Here is a 14,857-nt window from a genome sequence, read left to right on the forward strand (position 1 = left end):
TTGGTTGCTAAACATAGAGATGTTTTTCGAGAAAATTGTTGATGAAGCAATTGGCCTAAGCAATTTGGTTGCTAAGCATAGAGATATAGGCTAGTCTCCTTTTGGATGTCAATCTTAAAAGACTAGGTCCAAAAATCCAAAAAGACTTCATTTCTCTCTTTAAGGACTCCAATTTTTTCTTTTTCCTATTTTTGTGATTATATAGTTGTGACCTAAAGGATCCCTTCTTGACAAATGCATGTGCACAATGCATATCTTGTTAATCCTTCATTTACATGTTGTGATATGGAGCCAATAAAGCATTCTATACTAACTCTTTTTATTATATGCAAATGTTTAATTTGCTAAACACACATTACTTGTACTTTGGTTGAAGTGAATCAACACCACATTTTATTTATAAAAGTACTCTATCCACTTAGATTTTCTCACATAGTGATTTTTGTTTTATTTATCGAAGGATAAAGAGTCAAAAAGGGCTTCAAGGACAATCCATCAAATTCAAATAAGGATTCCTTTAAATTCTGGAAGAGCCGTTGCAATAGTGTACTATGAACTACTTATCTTCAAGGGGCACATGCTTGCTAGCAAATTAGCAAACATCAGGATGTAAACCTCTTAAACATTATCCTCAAAGATGCATCATAGGTTTTGAAGTACTAAGAGTCTTTTGTGGTGAAGTACAAAAAACAAAGTAAAAGTGTTTCATGTGCAATTACTTTAGTATCTTATGATGTTGTTCTTTTTATTAAACAATCTTACCTCAAGAAAAAGTTCTCCTTGTAATTGAAGGGTTGGAGTACAAGAAATCGAGTTGTTTATTTGCAATTTTTAACATAAAGCTATACACTCACACATTACTCCCAATGAACGTGCTATAAGATTGTTTTCTTGAACTCTCCTAATAGTACTTTCCCTTAAGAAACAAATTCTTGAATTGCAAGTAAAGGGATAAAGATAAAAATTCTCTACAAAAGGAAAAGAGGAACAACATATTCACTTTTACAAGAGAACTATTTTCTTCCTTTACAAGGCACTATGCTCATATAGTCAAAATACTGTAAGCAATTGATCTTTAATGATGTTATGTGACCAAATTATTACTTTATAACTATTAAGCTCATGGCTCTTCATATTATTGTATTCTGAGAGAGAGAGAGAGAGAGAGAGAGAGAGAGAGAGAGAGAGAGAGAGAGTTGTCCTTTGGAGCAATGTGTTTTTCTAATGTAATGCTCTCCTTCCTCCAAAAAATCAAAGGAAAAGCCAATCAAAGGTACTACTTCCATGTAGCTTTCAAGAAAGGGATATGCAATTGTCTTCATAAGAATCGATAGGTGTGAGAAATAAAGAAGGAACTTTTGTATCCTGTGCTTGGGTTCACCTTTTCTCTACATAAGCTTGCCAATCAGCACCAACGAGTCTTCCTTCTAGTTACATAAGCTTGGCAATCAACCATAGATCTAGAATGAGAGGCTTTGCCATGCTAATTTTCTGTAGGAGAACGTGTTGTCCAATGGGAAAAGATAGGCACGCCTAGAGATTGGAGGTGGAGTAGGCTATTCATGAGTGCCTTTGGCCATGTGGGGGTGGCATGATGGCTGATGATTGATGACGGATAAGACTTAAGGTGGGTGTTGGGGGGGGGGGGGGGGGAGCAAGAGGGTCAGACCTGCCCAGAGACTAAGGATAGAAAAGGAGGCAAGGAATGATGGGTAGCGCACTAGCTGGAGGGGTTAAAGTGGAGTTTGTAATGATGAGGGAAGGGGAGAGGAATGAGTAATATACAAGAAGGATGGGAGGGGAGGAGGAGGTGGCCTCTCGAGACACGCAAGGAATTAAAGTGTGTGACTTGCGTGCAGGTTACTCTTCTTCTTCTTCTTCTAGTAGCGGCTCTGAGTGCCTACTCTTGCTTGAGAGTGGTGGTGTTTTGAGAGAGAGAGAGAGAGAGAGAGAGAGAGGATGGGGTTACGTGGAAGCTTGCTGGATAAGTGCGGGTTCATGTTGTGGATCGTTGGCTTATTGATTCCGATCGGACTTGTTGATGGGTCGGACCCCGATCCCTTATCCGACTTTGCCCCCGCCGCCAAGTCTTTCGTCGTAAGGGACATCTTCAAGAACGGCGAGCTCCTGCATGACACGGGTGGCACCCGCGCAGCTCTCAATACTGATAACTTCCCTGCCATCACGTAAAAATCTCTCTCTCTCTCTCTCGCTATTCCTTCCCATTATTCATTGTGAATTTGGACGTCATGAGCTTCCAAGAGGGAGGGACAGCATATCTCACTAGGTGCATTTGGGGGCAGGGGCTCCCAGTCCCCATTTCTACCCCCAACTGCACCTAGCTATGTATGCAATGCCTCTCAAAGAAGAAGTTCATGATGTTGAACACTACAAGGAAAATCAAGGGGGAAAAGAGTCCCTTTCCCCGCATGAGGAAGAAACTACTACTACTACTACTACTACTACTACTACTACTACTACTACTACATTTGGGGGCAGGGGCTCCGAGTCCTCATTTCTACCCCCAACTGCACCTAGCTATGTATACAATGTCTCTCATAGAAGAAGTTCATGATGTTGAACACTACAAGGAAAATCAAGGGAAAAGAGTCCCTTTCCCCACACGTGGAAACACTACTACTACTACTATTACTACTACTACATTTGGGGGAAGGGGCTCCCAGTCCCCATTCCTACCCCCAACTGCACCTAGCTATGTATACAATGCCTCTCAAAGAAGAAGTTCATGATGTTGAACACTACAAGGGAAATCAAGGAAAAAGAGTCCCTTTCCCCACACGCGAAAACACCACCACCACCACCACTTCTTCTTCTTCTTCTCTCTCTCTCTCTCTCTCTCTCTCTCTCTCTCTCTCTCTCTCATCCTAGTACCTTGGAATGTAGATGTAGCATAGTTGCTTGTTAGCACATATGCTTACCTTGGTCATAATTACCATGGTTTTTGCAGGTCTCAAGGCATCACATTTGTGAGAGTGAAGATTGAACCTTGTGGCTGTACATTAGCCCATTCTCACCCTCGTGCAAGCGAGATTCTAATGCTCATATCAGGAGGCCCTCTTCAAGCCGGATTTGTTGACACACAAGGTAAATTACATTTATTCACTCTCCCTATACATGCTGCATTATGTCGCCCTTCTTTACTAGTCCTTGGAACTCTTCAACGACTTATTATACTTGAGTCAGTGAGGTAGTGCGGAAGGTTTGTGATTGATATTTTCCTCTTTAATGGCTCTGTTACTTATAGAATAAGTTTTAATACTTCTCCATGTGAAAAAAGGGGATATTTTTCCTTGTTTTTCCCTAGAGTGTTAAACATTATGAGCTTCTATATGAGGCATTGCATGCCTAGTAGGTGTGTTGGATACCCAAGCCAAGCGTCCCCTACCTCCCAACCCACCTAGCTAGTTATGTTGTATTCCCCTTGCAAAAACTCATGATGTTGTTGTAGTTCAAATTGGGGGAATTTATTTAAATTTTTAATCTATTTTGGAAAATTGAGGTCATCAACTAGGTTTTTACTACTTATTTTTCTAAAATGGCTATGTTGTTTGATTAGGTCATGCCCATGTAGCAATACTATATCCAGGAGATGTCACATTGTTTCCTCGAGGCTTGATGCACTTTGAACTCAATGTTGGTGAGCATGTTGCTGACTACTTGTCTGCTTTGAACAGTCAAGATCCTGGGACCTTGGTAATATACCAATCTTAGAACAACAACCATTATGTTTCTTACTTTGAGTACCATTTTTTTGTAGTACAATTTCATGTTTTCATGAAGATATGAGCTTAAGAGAGTGACTAAGAAAGTTCTAACTTTAGTAGAAGGGCATGAGTTAACCATATGGAACTTGTTTCTTGAAAGTAGTGCTTAAATAGAATGATTAGAGGTATGCTTTTGTGGCTTGTTGTTGCAGACATCAGCCTCAGCTCTATTCAAAATACCGAAGCGTGCTTTGGCTTCATCATTAAATCTCCCATGGAATCTACTCGCTGCAATCAACTCCACCCTATCTCAATCAACCGGTCCTTCCATAAGGAAAGTTGCACGAAGTGGTTGCATCCCTGGCCAAGATATCTCTACCAATGTTTGACATTGCTCCAAAAATATAGCAAGGAGTTGGAATTCTTTAAAGATTTTTTTTGGTTGTTGTTTAATCCACTTATCCTTAGAACTTGATAATCATGTGCTCAAAAAGGAAAATGTAGTCAATGTAGAGATAATTTGTAGCTTTTTAACATTGGAAATACATTTTACACTCATTGTACATCAATTCAACATATTGTTCCAAATCCTATTTTTGCACTAAGCTTCACCATAGATTGGACAAGAAGATTACTTCATTTATACATGTGAAAAATTAAATTAATAATTATTAACATTCCAAAAAAATCCTCAATAATAGCATTTGGGCAATTTTACACACTACAATCCTTTTTACCAAATCTATTCAAACTACCAAATGCTCTATAACAATGATTACATGTCACTTATATGAGTTGTTGAGAAAGTGAAAGTGCACCTAGTTTGTGTATGTTGATGGTCCATTGTCTTGTAGCTTGGTTGAACCTACCAAATGTCAATGTGAGGTGAAAATAGGGGATTTACCCTTAGTTTCTAAATTTTTTCTCGTTGCTCAATTTTGGCATTGTGCAAAGTCTACTTTGGTCTTAGGCAATGATGGACAAGTCCAAAGCTTGCTTTGTATAAGCAAAGGTTGATTTAGATGATTCTTTGTGCTTTGGGAAGATTCAACATCACCTAGAGATGAATATCAAAGGTTATGACTTGAGTCTTTTCAGGGTTTTGAAGCATTCCAACATATTCACTAGGGCCTTTAGGGTCACTGCTAATATTACAAGCACATTGAAGGTTTTATGATGTATTTTGAGTGGGACTTTTGTGGTCACTCATTAGTGGTAGTTTAGACTCTAAAGTTGTGATTCAAAAGCATTTCTATGTTCAAATCCTAAAATCAATTATGATTAAGGTGCTTTCCATCCCAAAGAATTGTTTTAGCTCTTAGTTTTATGGACAAGATGAGGTTAAGATTACATGATTTAGCCAGTAGTGATGTTCCCCTAATAGATTTAATATTCATGTAAATTTAGTGTGCGGCAAAATTTAGGTTTTTCATGATACTACTATTGGTTTTCACATTATGATGAGATTTGATAGTTCTAGTTAGCTTCCAAATGCCGTCTAAAAAATGAAACTATAAAGAACCAACCTACATACTCTTAGCCCAATCCACAACAAAGTGAGATGAAGTCATTCATGTGATAGGACTCCAATGATTTACTCTAGCATAACATTGCTACTTGGGTACAAGCCTAACTAACTTTGTTTCATGAGTTGGGCCATCTCTTTGATATTTGTTCATGAGTTAATTCTCTAACCAATATTCAATTGTGATGTCATCATGTCTAGGAGATTCGGCTTTGCCAAGTTACTTATTAGTAGTCACATAAAGTTCATTATCACATCAAAATGTATTCTTAGTGATGGATTATACTTATTTGTGACTATAAGATAAGAAAGCAAGGGATACTTTCAACTCTCTTGGTTTCTCAAAATATTAGGAGGGGACAATAGAGAAAAGTAGAAGGATTGACATTTCTCAAGAACAAAGAGGCTAGTTTGTAATGCAACTGTTGTTCTCACCCTATAGGAAAGCAAATGATTCTTGTAGCCTTTTGTTCCTAAGATATTGTATTCACCCTTTTAGAGTACATCTATGCTACAAAAACTCTATCAATGCTGATATTGAAGCTTTTCATTCACTTATTCTATTCTATTATCTTGTCTCTATTATTGAGAGTGAGGGAGAGTGAGAGTGAGACGCGTCTAGAGCAAGGGAGTGAGAGAAAGTGATGCTCTATTATCTCCTTTGTCTTTTTTTATTCTTATTTGCTTTCATGATAAGAGGATTGAGTTTAGAGTTGTGTGTGATGTCATGAGATTGTGAGACTAGCAAGGTAAAGCTTGTCCCCATCTACTTTTTCTCCTTCTTCTTTCCTCATAATTGGTGTGCTTATTTTGGTGGTGGTGGATGAAAAGGAGCAATAACATCAAACTGTGTTGTTTAAGTCATGTAATTATCTTCATCCCTTCAAGATTTGGAGTATAATATGGAAAGGTAAGTTTTTGAGACCAGAAATTGGTCCAATACTAAGGCTCTAGTTGTGCCTCCTGAACTCACCTAAACAACCCAACGGTCTCATGGTCAAGAGCGTATAGACACTATGAATTGATTTAACCAAAGAATACATTTGTAGATACCATCTCTAGATTGTAGTCTAATGTGATGCCCTTCATGAGTCCAATCTCAATAACAAGGAGTACCCACAACAATGTCTAGCACCTCGTAACACAAAAAAAGGGAGCATCCCCCCCCCAAGCTTATCATTGTGGCCCCACTATGGCTCTCCCACACCCCAAGGATTAGCCCCAAGATGCATCGTCTCAACATAAAGCACATATGTAACATAGTCCTCTCTTTTAATGAAACCTTCTAGGAGATAATTCAATCCTTACCACATTAGTCCCCCAAAGAAATTAATACCACTAAACCTACGACTTAGGGAACCTCACACTCAACATGGGTCAATTGTCCAAAATCAAGTGCTATGCATCTGGGAGATAATACTCTTGATACCATGTACAAAAATGTGGATGTACAATGAATTCCATAAAGTGCACAAACAAGTAAACTTATAAATCAATTAGTGTGGATGTGCACAAACAATTATTTTCATGATTTCACTCTAATGCATTTCATCATTGTTACTAAGGCAGCATTGAAATAATCCATGCTACTGCTCTTCTTAGACTTAAATCAAACGAATCCTATATGTTAAGATATGCATAAAATCAACATTTCAATTATATTCAACTTCCCACAGCCCCTTCTCCCTATCGTTTAAAGTTTTGCTTGCGGTGGTAGATGTAAAGAGTATTTTTATATGTTTTTCTTATGTGAAAAGCAATAAATATATACTATAATATACAAAATGGGGATAAGTTGAGGCTAAACCTCATACCCTAGCCCCACCATACATTCACTGATATATTCATAATTTTTTTTATAAATTTTCCATGGATAAAATCTATTTTTTTCTTTTTTTTGTCCTTGATTTATCTTTTTTTTTATTTTTATTTTTTTTGAGACAACACATTAATTGATACTCTAATTCATCTTCACATTTAATTTTATCCCACATGAACAAGATTTGATTCCCTGAAATTTTAAAAAAAAATCGTTTTTTCTTTAAACACACACTTTTTGGATTTTCAAAAATTAATAACTCATGATTTTGAACACATGTTCTAAATTTTATGACACACAACCCTCAAACGCTTCACAATCGAGCTTGGAACAAATTTTCATCACATATATGAACAAGATTTGTATCATAAAATGTCAAAAAAGATTTAAATTTTCATTAAAAAGAGGCTTGCCGCCATTTTTTGAGTTTCAGGTTTCAAAAATTAAATTTTTGGCAGGCACTAAATTGGCCATTGATCTCCAATAGCACTTGTCATCACTCCTTAATGTGAACATTATTCCATAACAATCTGGTTCAAGTCGGACAATCATTCATTTGTGCATGAACCATCTTCAAGAGGAGAGGGGGGAGGAGAGAAAAAGATTGATTTTGGTTCTTTCTCTTCAAGCTACCATTTTCTGATCAAAAAAGAGTGTTGGCAGGCAAAAAAATCCTGCAATATGTGGTTATCATCAAATCAAGTGAGTGTTTGTAGGCCCATTACCCCTTCTCCTCATCAGGAAATGATGGTGCCTCCATTTCTCTACTCGCGCTCACAAAAAATGCCCCCTCCCCCCTAATTTGTCAAATTTTTTAGGCCCAAGGCCCCCAAGGGTCATGCCCCTTTAATTCTCCAAGTTAATATGACCCTCCACCTATGGAGTCTTTGGCTTCTTGTACGTCTGATGCTCGATTTGTAGTTCAAAAAATTCTACCTATCTATCTTGAAGCCTCGAACTTGTTGGAACTTGTTTTGCTTCATTCCAAAACCTGAGAAATTCTATGAAAAATCCGCAACCACTGCAAAGTCTGTCTTTCAAAGTAATCTAAATTCCCATCCTTCACCATTGCTTAAAATTGTCAGATCCGCATCACTTCTTCCTTCAACCTTTAATTTCTGTCTTAAATAGACAAAATTTGCCACATTTTGGGCTCTTTCTCCATCATAAAGTCTGCTCTCATAAGTTGATGAGTTCATTGAACCTCAAAGCTAGTCTTGTATTATTCCTTTTCTAGGTTGAAGAGAAGGATGCATGATTAGTTTGAGCAAAGTGTTAAGAAGACAAGTGAGAATTATTGCCAAAGTGAAAGTGCAAGTGCTAGAATTATTATATTTTTTTTTAAGCTTCAACATCTTCTTTTTAGGTGCTCATATTATTTTTATACTTTATGGACACATGATTATTATGGATGTACTATCTTGTGAGAGCCCAAGCTCACTCTTGTGCACATTATATCATTCCTCACAATTGTACTTATCACAAGCAGAATTGTTGTATTAATTGTGAACAAGGATTTGTAATAAAACAACATAGGCTAAGTCCAATTAGATAAGCAAGCATGCTTCATGAAAAGATCAACCTAGAGCCCACAAAATAGGTAGGACATCCAAAAGAGGATGCAAATCCTAAAATGCAAAAGGGATACAAATCCTAAAATGTAAATGGGGCACCACCTGTAGAAGTGACCTAATCTTAATCCTAATTTTGGTCTATATAAGGGTGGGAAGTCTTAGTTGTATTGACCCTTTTGATACATCCTTGTTGTGGAAGCTCTATTAGTACAACTATTAAATTAGTACAACTATTAAAGCTTTCTATTCACTTCTTCTATTCTATCATATTGCTTCAATTTGAGAGTGAGGAAGAGAGAGACTGAGAGGTGTATTGATCAAGGAACTAAGGGGAGGTGAAGATCTAAATCTTTTTCTTTCTTTTCTTCTTCTTATTCCCATCCATGATAAGAGGTTTGAGTTTGAAGCTGTATGTGAGATTGTGAGAGATTAAGGGATCTGGTGAGGTAAAGCTCTTCTCTTTCTTTTCTATCTTCTTCTCTCATTGTTGATTCACTTTGTAGTGGATGAAAAGAAATAAGAGCATTGGATTATATTGTTTGGATCTTGGAACCATCTTCGAGTCTTCAAGCTTTTGAACTACAATGTGGGAAGATAAGTTGGTGAGTTCACTATACCTTGAAGCTGGTCTCCTATTCTTGCTTTCTTGATTTAGAGAATGATGCATGGTTCCTTAAAGTGGAGTATCAAGAAGATAAGGTGACAAATTCGTTGGCAAAGAAAGTTGCAACTTCTAAAAGACTAGAAGTTCATCCAATGTCCCAAACACACAATAAGTGGAATATTGAATGAGACATCTATTCTTTTAGAAGTTGCAACTCACTTTGGTGGAAATATCTTACCTTTCCTCTTAATACTCCACTCTAACTAACCATACATCCTTCTCTGTATTCCAAGAAAGCAAGACCACAAGACTAGCTTCGGGGAATAGTGAACTCACCTATCCTACCTTTCCATGTTGTAGGCTAAAATATTGAAGGCTTGAAGATGGTTCTATAACCCAAACAATATGCTCCTATACTATTGCCCCTTTACATCTACTATCAAGCATAACAACAATGAGGAAAGAAGAAGAAGAAGAGGAATGGGGCAAAGAAGATGGAGAAGAGCTTCAACTTGCAAGATCCCACACTCTCTTGCAATCTCAGAACCTCATACACAATTCTAAAATCAATCATCTTATCATGAATGGGAAGATGAAGAAGAAACTAAAGAAGATGTAGAGCTTCACTTTCCCTCAATCCCTTGCTCAATAAACCTCTCACTTTCTCTCTCGCTCACTCTCAACAATGGAAGGAAGATGATAGAATAAAATAAGATGATAGAAAGCTTCAATAGTTACACTGATAGAGCTTTCACAACATGGATGTACTAAAAGGGTAAATACAACTAAGACCTCCCATCCTTATATGGACACAAATTAGGGTTAGGGTTAGGTTACTTCTCTAGGATGGCACCCCCTTTATGTTTTTAGGATTTGCATCATTTTGCATTTTGGGGTTTACATTGTGCTTCTTTTGAGTTTTAGGATTTCAACCACTATGAATTAGGATTTTTGCTTCTTTTGCATTTTAGGATTTCAACCACTACGAATTAGGATTTGCACCCTCCTTTGGGCATCCTACCTCCTTTTTGGAATGTAGGCTAGTACCTCCTTGAAGCATACATGATTCTTAACCTAATTAGACCATGTCTACACTAATATAATGACAAATACATGTGTGCAATCTATGCAAGAGTTGTAGCTGCTAGAAAAACAATGCGGGAGATAGATACAATGTGCTCAAGCTCTCACAAAATAATACATCCATGAACATAGTGTATCCATGAAGTACATAGATATTACAACTATGAAGTACATAGATACTAAAAGTATTTAAAAAATCATTGAAGCACTCCAAAAATAATAATCCACCATCAAATAAATCTGACACTTTAGCTTTCTCTTAGATTTGATCTTCTTTGACTTTAGGCTTCACAAAATACTATTAACATTATTCCTCTTTGAGACAAGGGCTAGTCCCATGGCAGTCACATCAAAGTAGACATGGAATGCTAGGAATAGTCATTAAAATAGCTCTAAAGATGGAATGGTCCTAATGGAGGAGTAATACATGCGGCCGATCAAGAATGCTAGATGATGATGATGATATTATGCTAGATGGTGATGATGATATTCATGTTGCATGCAGTATAGGTGATATTGTTGGTATTATGTAGATGGCAATAAGAACAATATGGTTGTTAACACATCTTCAATAGTTGTTGTGGGTGAAGAGATACTTGAACAATGGTTCAGATAGGGGAAATAACTTGAAATCCCACCAAAAAAGAAGAGAATATTGCAAAATATAGGAGATTTGATCATGGACGTAGAAGCGAGTGATCATGAGTCTCCACAAATATTTTTACCTACAAAGGAAAACCTCGCGAGTACACTCACTCCCTAGGAGAGAGTGCTACTCTTTAATTTATGTGCTAAACATTAAATACTGTTGGTTTGGGGGATGGGTCAACAAGCTTGTAATGTTTTTCTACACTTGATTGCCCAAAACTATGAATAGGTTATGCCGCAAATATTTAGTGAGTGCATATGCATATATAGGCTAATATATAGTTCAAAGACTAGTCCATAGGTTCTCCTATTGAGGATGGCTAAAGAAGCAATGAATCTTGAACTTTTTGAAGATGGAAAGAAGTAGCATGGTTGAGGAAAAAGGAAGTTGTTGATGAAGATGCAGGAGAGACACCAAGGTGAGATTGATAGAAGGTGAACTCCAAGCCGATAAGATCGTGAAGCACTGTGAAGAATCAAGTTGACCAATTCTGAACAATTGTAAATTAGCTATCAGTCATGTGTGCTTCAATAAGTGAGTGAAGACCTAACTATGGTTAGGCATTGTGGTTAGGAGTTAGACCTTTTTTATACCATTGTAGTGAAGTGTGTAAGAGTAAGAGAATAAATGAATAATGAGGATGAAGGAGGCAAATAGTACTTTGCTCTTTGAGCTTGCACCATTACTACCTCTCTCTCCCTCTTTGAGTCTCAAACATGGTATCAAAGCCATGAGACCCTAAGAGCCTGGGAGCTTGACATTGGCATCGCAAGAGATAGAAAGTGAATCCCTGCAAAAGGACAGTGGAAGCCATAGCTGATATGTTGTCTAGTATGTATTAGAGTTTTTCCAAGCTTGAATTTGGTCAGAGCCTATTGAGGCTTGTGAAGAGGGTTATTTGCAAATATTAGAGCTTAGTTGGATAAGCATTAAGCTCAGTAGTTTGTACTTTGTTTTTGAGTGAAGAAGAGGGAGCAACACCAAGCAAGCAAGATAAGCATTAAGCCCTTGAATTGGTGTGGTATATAGCTTATGTTTTGGAGCTAGTTTAGCATCATAATGCCTAGCATTAGTCACAGCATAAGTAGCCTCTACATCAGCCATATCTTGATAGAATGAACAACCTTGAATTTGAACCTAGTTGTGACATGGGAAGATCAAGCACTCTTACAACTATTAAGTGCTTATTTGGTCATACTAAACCATCATGAAATGTTTGGCAATGTAAATGGATTCAATCTTATACATTTGGGCATGATTAAATGTATACATGTCCCATATGAAAGTTTTTGGATATATTGCTTATGCGCATATTCCTAATGAGTTGCATAGTAAATTGGATCCCAAAGTAGAAAAATGTGTATTTATGGGATATTCTCTTGAGAAAAAGAGATATATATGTTAAAACCTTATTGTACGCGAACTGAGAGTTAGCAAGCATGTTGTTTTTTATAAAATGAGTAGTTGGTATAGTAATGTGCAAAATGTAGTTGGGGATAATGAGCATGAGAGTGTGGCTATGCAAAAAACAAGTTAATAGTAGTCATAGATTTTGAGTGGACCATAAGAGTCTCCTACTCATGGTTCTATTGATAGACCTTGGACTATTATATTGAGGTCATAGGTTACTCCAAGTCCATTACAAATATCAAGAAAAGGTAAAGAGAAAGTTGGGGACTACCTATTATGATAGATGTATCATCAGGGATCTCTCATGTTGATGTTGACTTAGATGCCTCTCTGAACAAAGCTTGGATGATGAGTTTGGGATTCTTGCTATTAAAGTACTTAGTGCACAGAAGGCATAAGAGGATGCTAAAGAAGCTAGTAGTGATCTAGGTCCATGCAAGTCAAGTAGAGTAAGAAAGCCAATGTAGCGATTGACACATGATAGCTATGTAGCTCATCTCTATGCATACATGGCTAAGGTTATGCAGATGTGGAACCCACTTGTTTTGACAATGCAGTGGGGATAATGAGTATTGGGATCATGCTATGGATGAAAAGATGGATGCACTTAAGGATAATGAAATGTGAGAGTTGGTGTCTTTATCCGATGGTAAGAAAGCTATATGGCTGCAAATGGATTTACAAGATTAAAGATGGATTCATTGAGCACTATAAGATATCATTTCCAAAGGATATGCTAGACTCATGGTATTGATTATGAGGATAAAATGGCCACTATAAGGGCTATCATAGCAATGACTACATCGTAGGGTTGGGTCATGCATCAAATAGATGTTAAGAATACTTTTTTGTAGGGGGGTTGCAAGAGGAAGTTTATGTGGAGTAGCCACCTAGTTATGTGGATGGGAATAACCTAGATTATGTATGTAAGCTTTGTAGGGCATTTTATAGGCTAAAGAAATCACCCAGAGCATGGCATGACAGATTGTAGAATACCTTATCAGCATTGTAAATCGCAAAGCACAACTTGATCATCACTCTATGTATGTGAGAGTGATGCAAGTATTATGGTCATTACTATATATATGGATGATTTAATAACTATAGGTAATAGTGAGACAAATATTGACCATGCGAAAGGTCTTCTCATGATTGAATTTTATATGAAGGATTTGGGAGAGCTGCACTATTTTCTCAGCATAGAGATAATTAGGACCCTAGAGGGTATATGGTTATCATAGATATAGTATGCATTGGTTATGTTGAAGAAGTACGATATGGCTGATTGAAAGTCTATTTATATGCTTTGGATCTTAATGCTAAGGTTAGTGAAAATGAGGGTGACTTGATTAAGGATGTTACTATGTATTAGAAGATTGTGGGATGCCTTATCTATTTAATGATCACTAGTCCAAATATAGACTACACAATTGGTTTGGAGAGTCAATTTATGCAGCTTCCAGAGAAGCCACATTTGGATGTAGTTTGGAACACATTGTGCTATGTCAAGTCTACATTGGATTATACCTTATTCTATAGTATAGGCATACCATTAGACTTGTATGGTTATACATATGCAGATTGGGTTGGTAGTATTTCAAATATGAGGCCTACTAATGCTACTATGTTTTACTTTGACAATGATGCTATTACTTAGAGTAGCAAGAAATAGTTGATAGCTGCCTTGTCTAGTACAAAGGTAGAGTATAGAGGTGCTGCAATTGTAGCATGTGAGGTAGCTTGCCTACACAAGATACTTAGTAATTTGGAGATGCAAGTGGACAAAAACATTATCATCTACTATGATAACATTAGTAGTATTCAATTGGCTAGAAAGCCAGTGTAACATGCACAGACTAAACACATAAAGGTCTATTATCATTTCATTTGGAAGCAGATTCTGGTAGGTGATATTGACTTTGTTTATATCAACACAAAGGATTGAGTTTCTAGCATTTTCACCAAGGCCTTGAGAGCTAAGAATCTTTAATGCTTCAAGACTATGCTTGAAGTTCACGAGATCATGTTGAGATCAAGGGGGAGTGTTGAGATATCAAACTCTACATGAGCTAGCATCCACTGCACACATTGGCATATTAGGTGATCGACATGAGGATATATTAAGGATTCTATAGCTAAACTACACCCACATAGTCCACCCTTGGTTATGGCACATTCATTGTGCCACCTTTTCTTTCCTTAGTGGGTTCACACTTAGTGACTATGTGTAGATACATTGTGGTGCTTTCATATTGGTCTTTTACCATGTTGGAGGCTTAGTTCTCTTGAGTGAAAAAAGAAGAATATTTTAGCCCTATCACTCTATATGCTCAAGTCTCCATTTCTTTTGTGTGTGCTCTCTTGGTTTCTTTATCTCTCTCCCCTCTTATCTATTTTCAAAGTCAACATTATCACAATGGCCCCTTGTCAGGATTTTGGGCTGATGAATTGGGAACCAGTCTCCTTTT

At 37.2% G+C, this 14,857-nt stretch overlaps 1 protein-coding gene across 1 annotated transcript; it reads left to right on the top strand.

The window, feature by feature from the left end:
* The first annotated feature begins 1,811 nt into the window (after window positions 1–1,811).
* LOC148027449 (germin-like protein subfamily 1 member 7) lies at window positions 1,812–4,301 on the top strand. The gene is made up of 4 exons (XM_087689142.1): window positions 1,812–2,186; window positions 2,969–3,105; window positions 3,578–3,714; window positions 3,938–4,301. Exons 1-4 carry the CDS (start codon window positions 1,960–1,962, stop codon window positions 4,112–4,114), a joined length of 678 nt encoding a protein of 225 aa, XP_087545268.1. The 5' UTR covers window positions 1,812–1,959; the 3' UTR covers window positions 4,115–4,301.
* The last annotated feature ends 10,556 nt before the right edge of the window (window positions 4,302–14,857 follow it).

The sequence above is a fragment of the Lygodium microphyllum genome, chromosome 12, assembly GCF_053477565.2.
Source record: "Lygodium microphyllum isolate KBCC chromosome 12, Lygodium_microphyllum_v1.1.10, whole genome shotgun sequence".
Taxonomy (NCBI): domain Eukaryota; kingdom Viridiplantae; phylum Streptophyta; class Polypodiopsida; order Schizaeales; family Lygodiaceae; genus Lygodium; species Lygodium microphyllum.

Excerpts from the sequence above, each read along its gene's own strand:
- LOC148027449 (XM_087689142.1), top strand. The coding sequence starts at position 1,960 with ATGGGGTTACGTGGAAGCTTGCTGGATAAGTGCGGGTTCATGTTGTGG. Across the intron at positions 2,187-2,968 it reads GATAACTTCCCTGCCATCAC|GTCTCAAGGCATCACATTTG; the intron begins GTAAAAATCTCT and ends TGGTTTTTGCAG. Across the intron at positions 3,106-3,577 it reads CGGATTTGTTGACACACAAG|GTCATGCCCATGTAGCAATA; the intron begins GTAAATTACATT and ends TTGTTTGATTAG.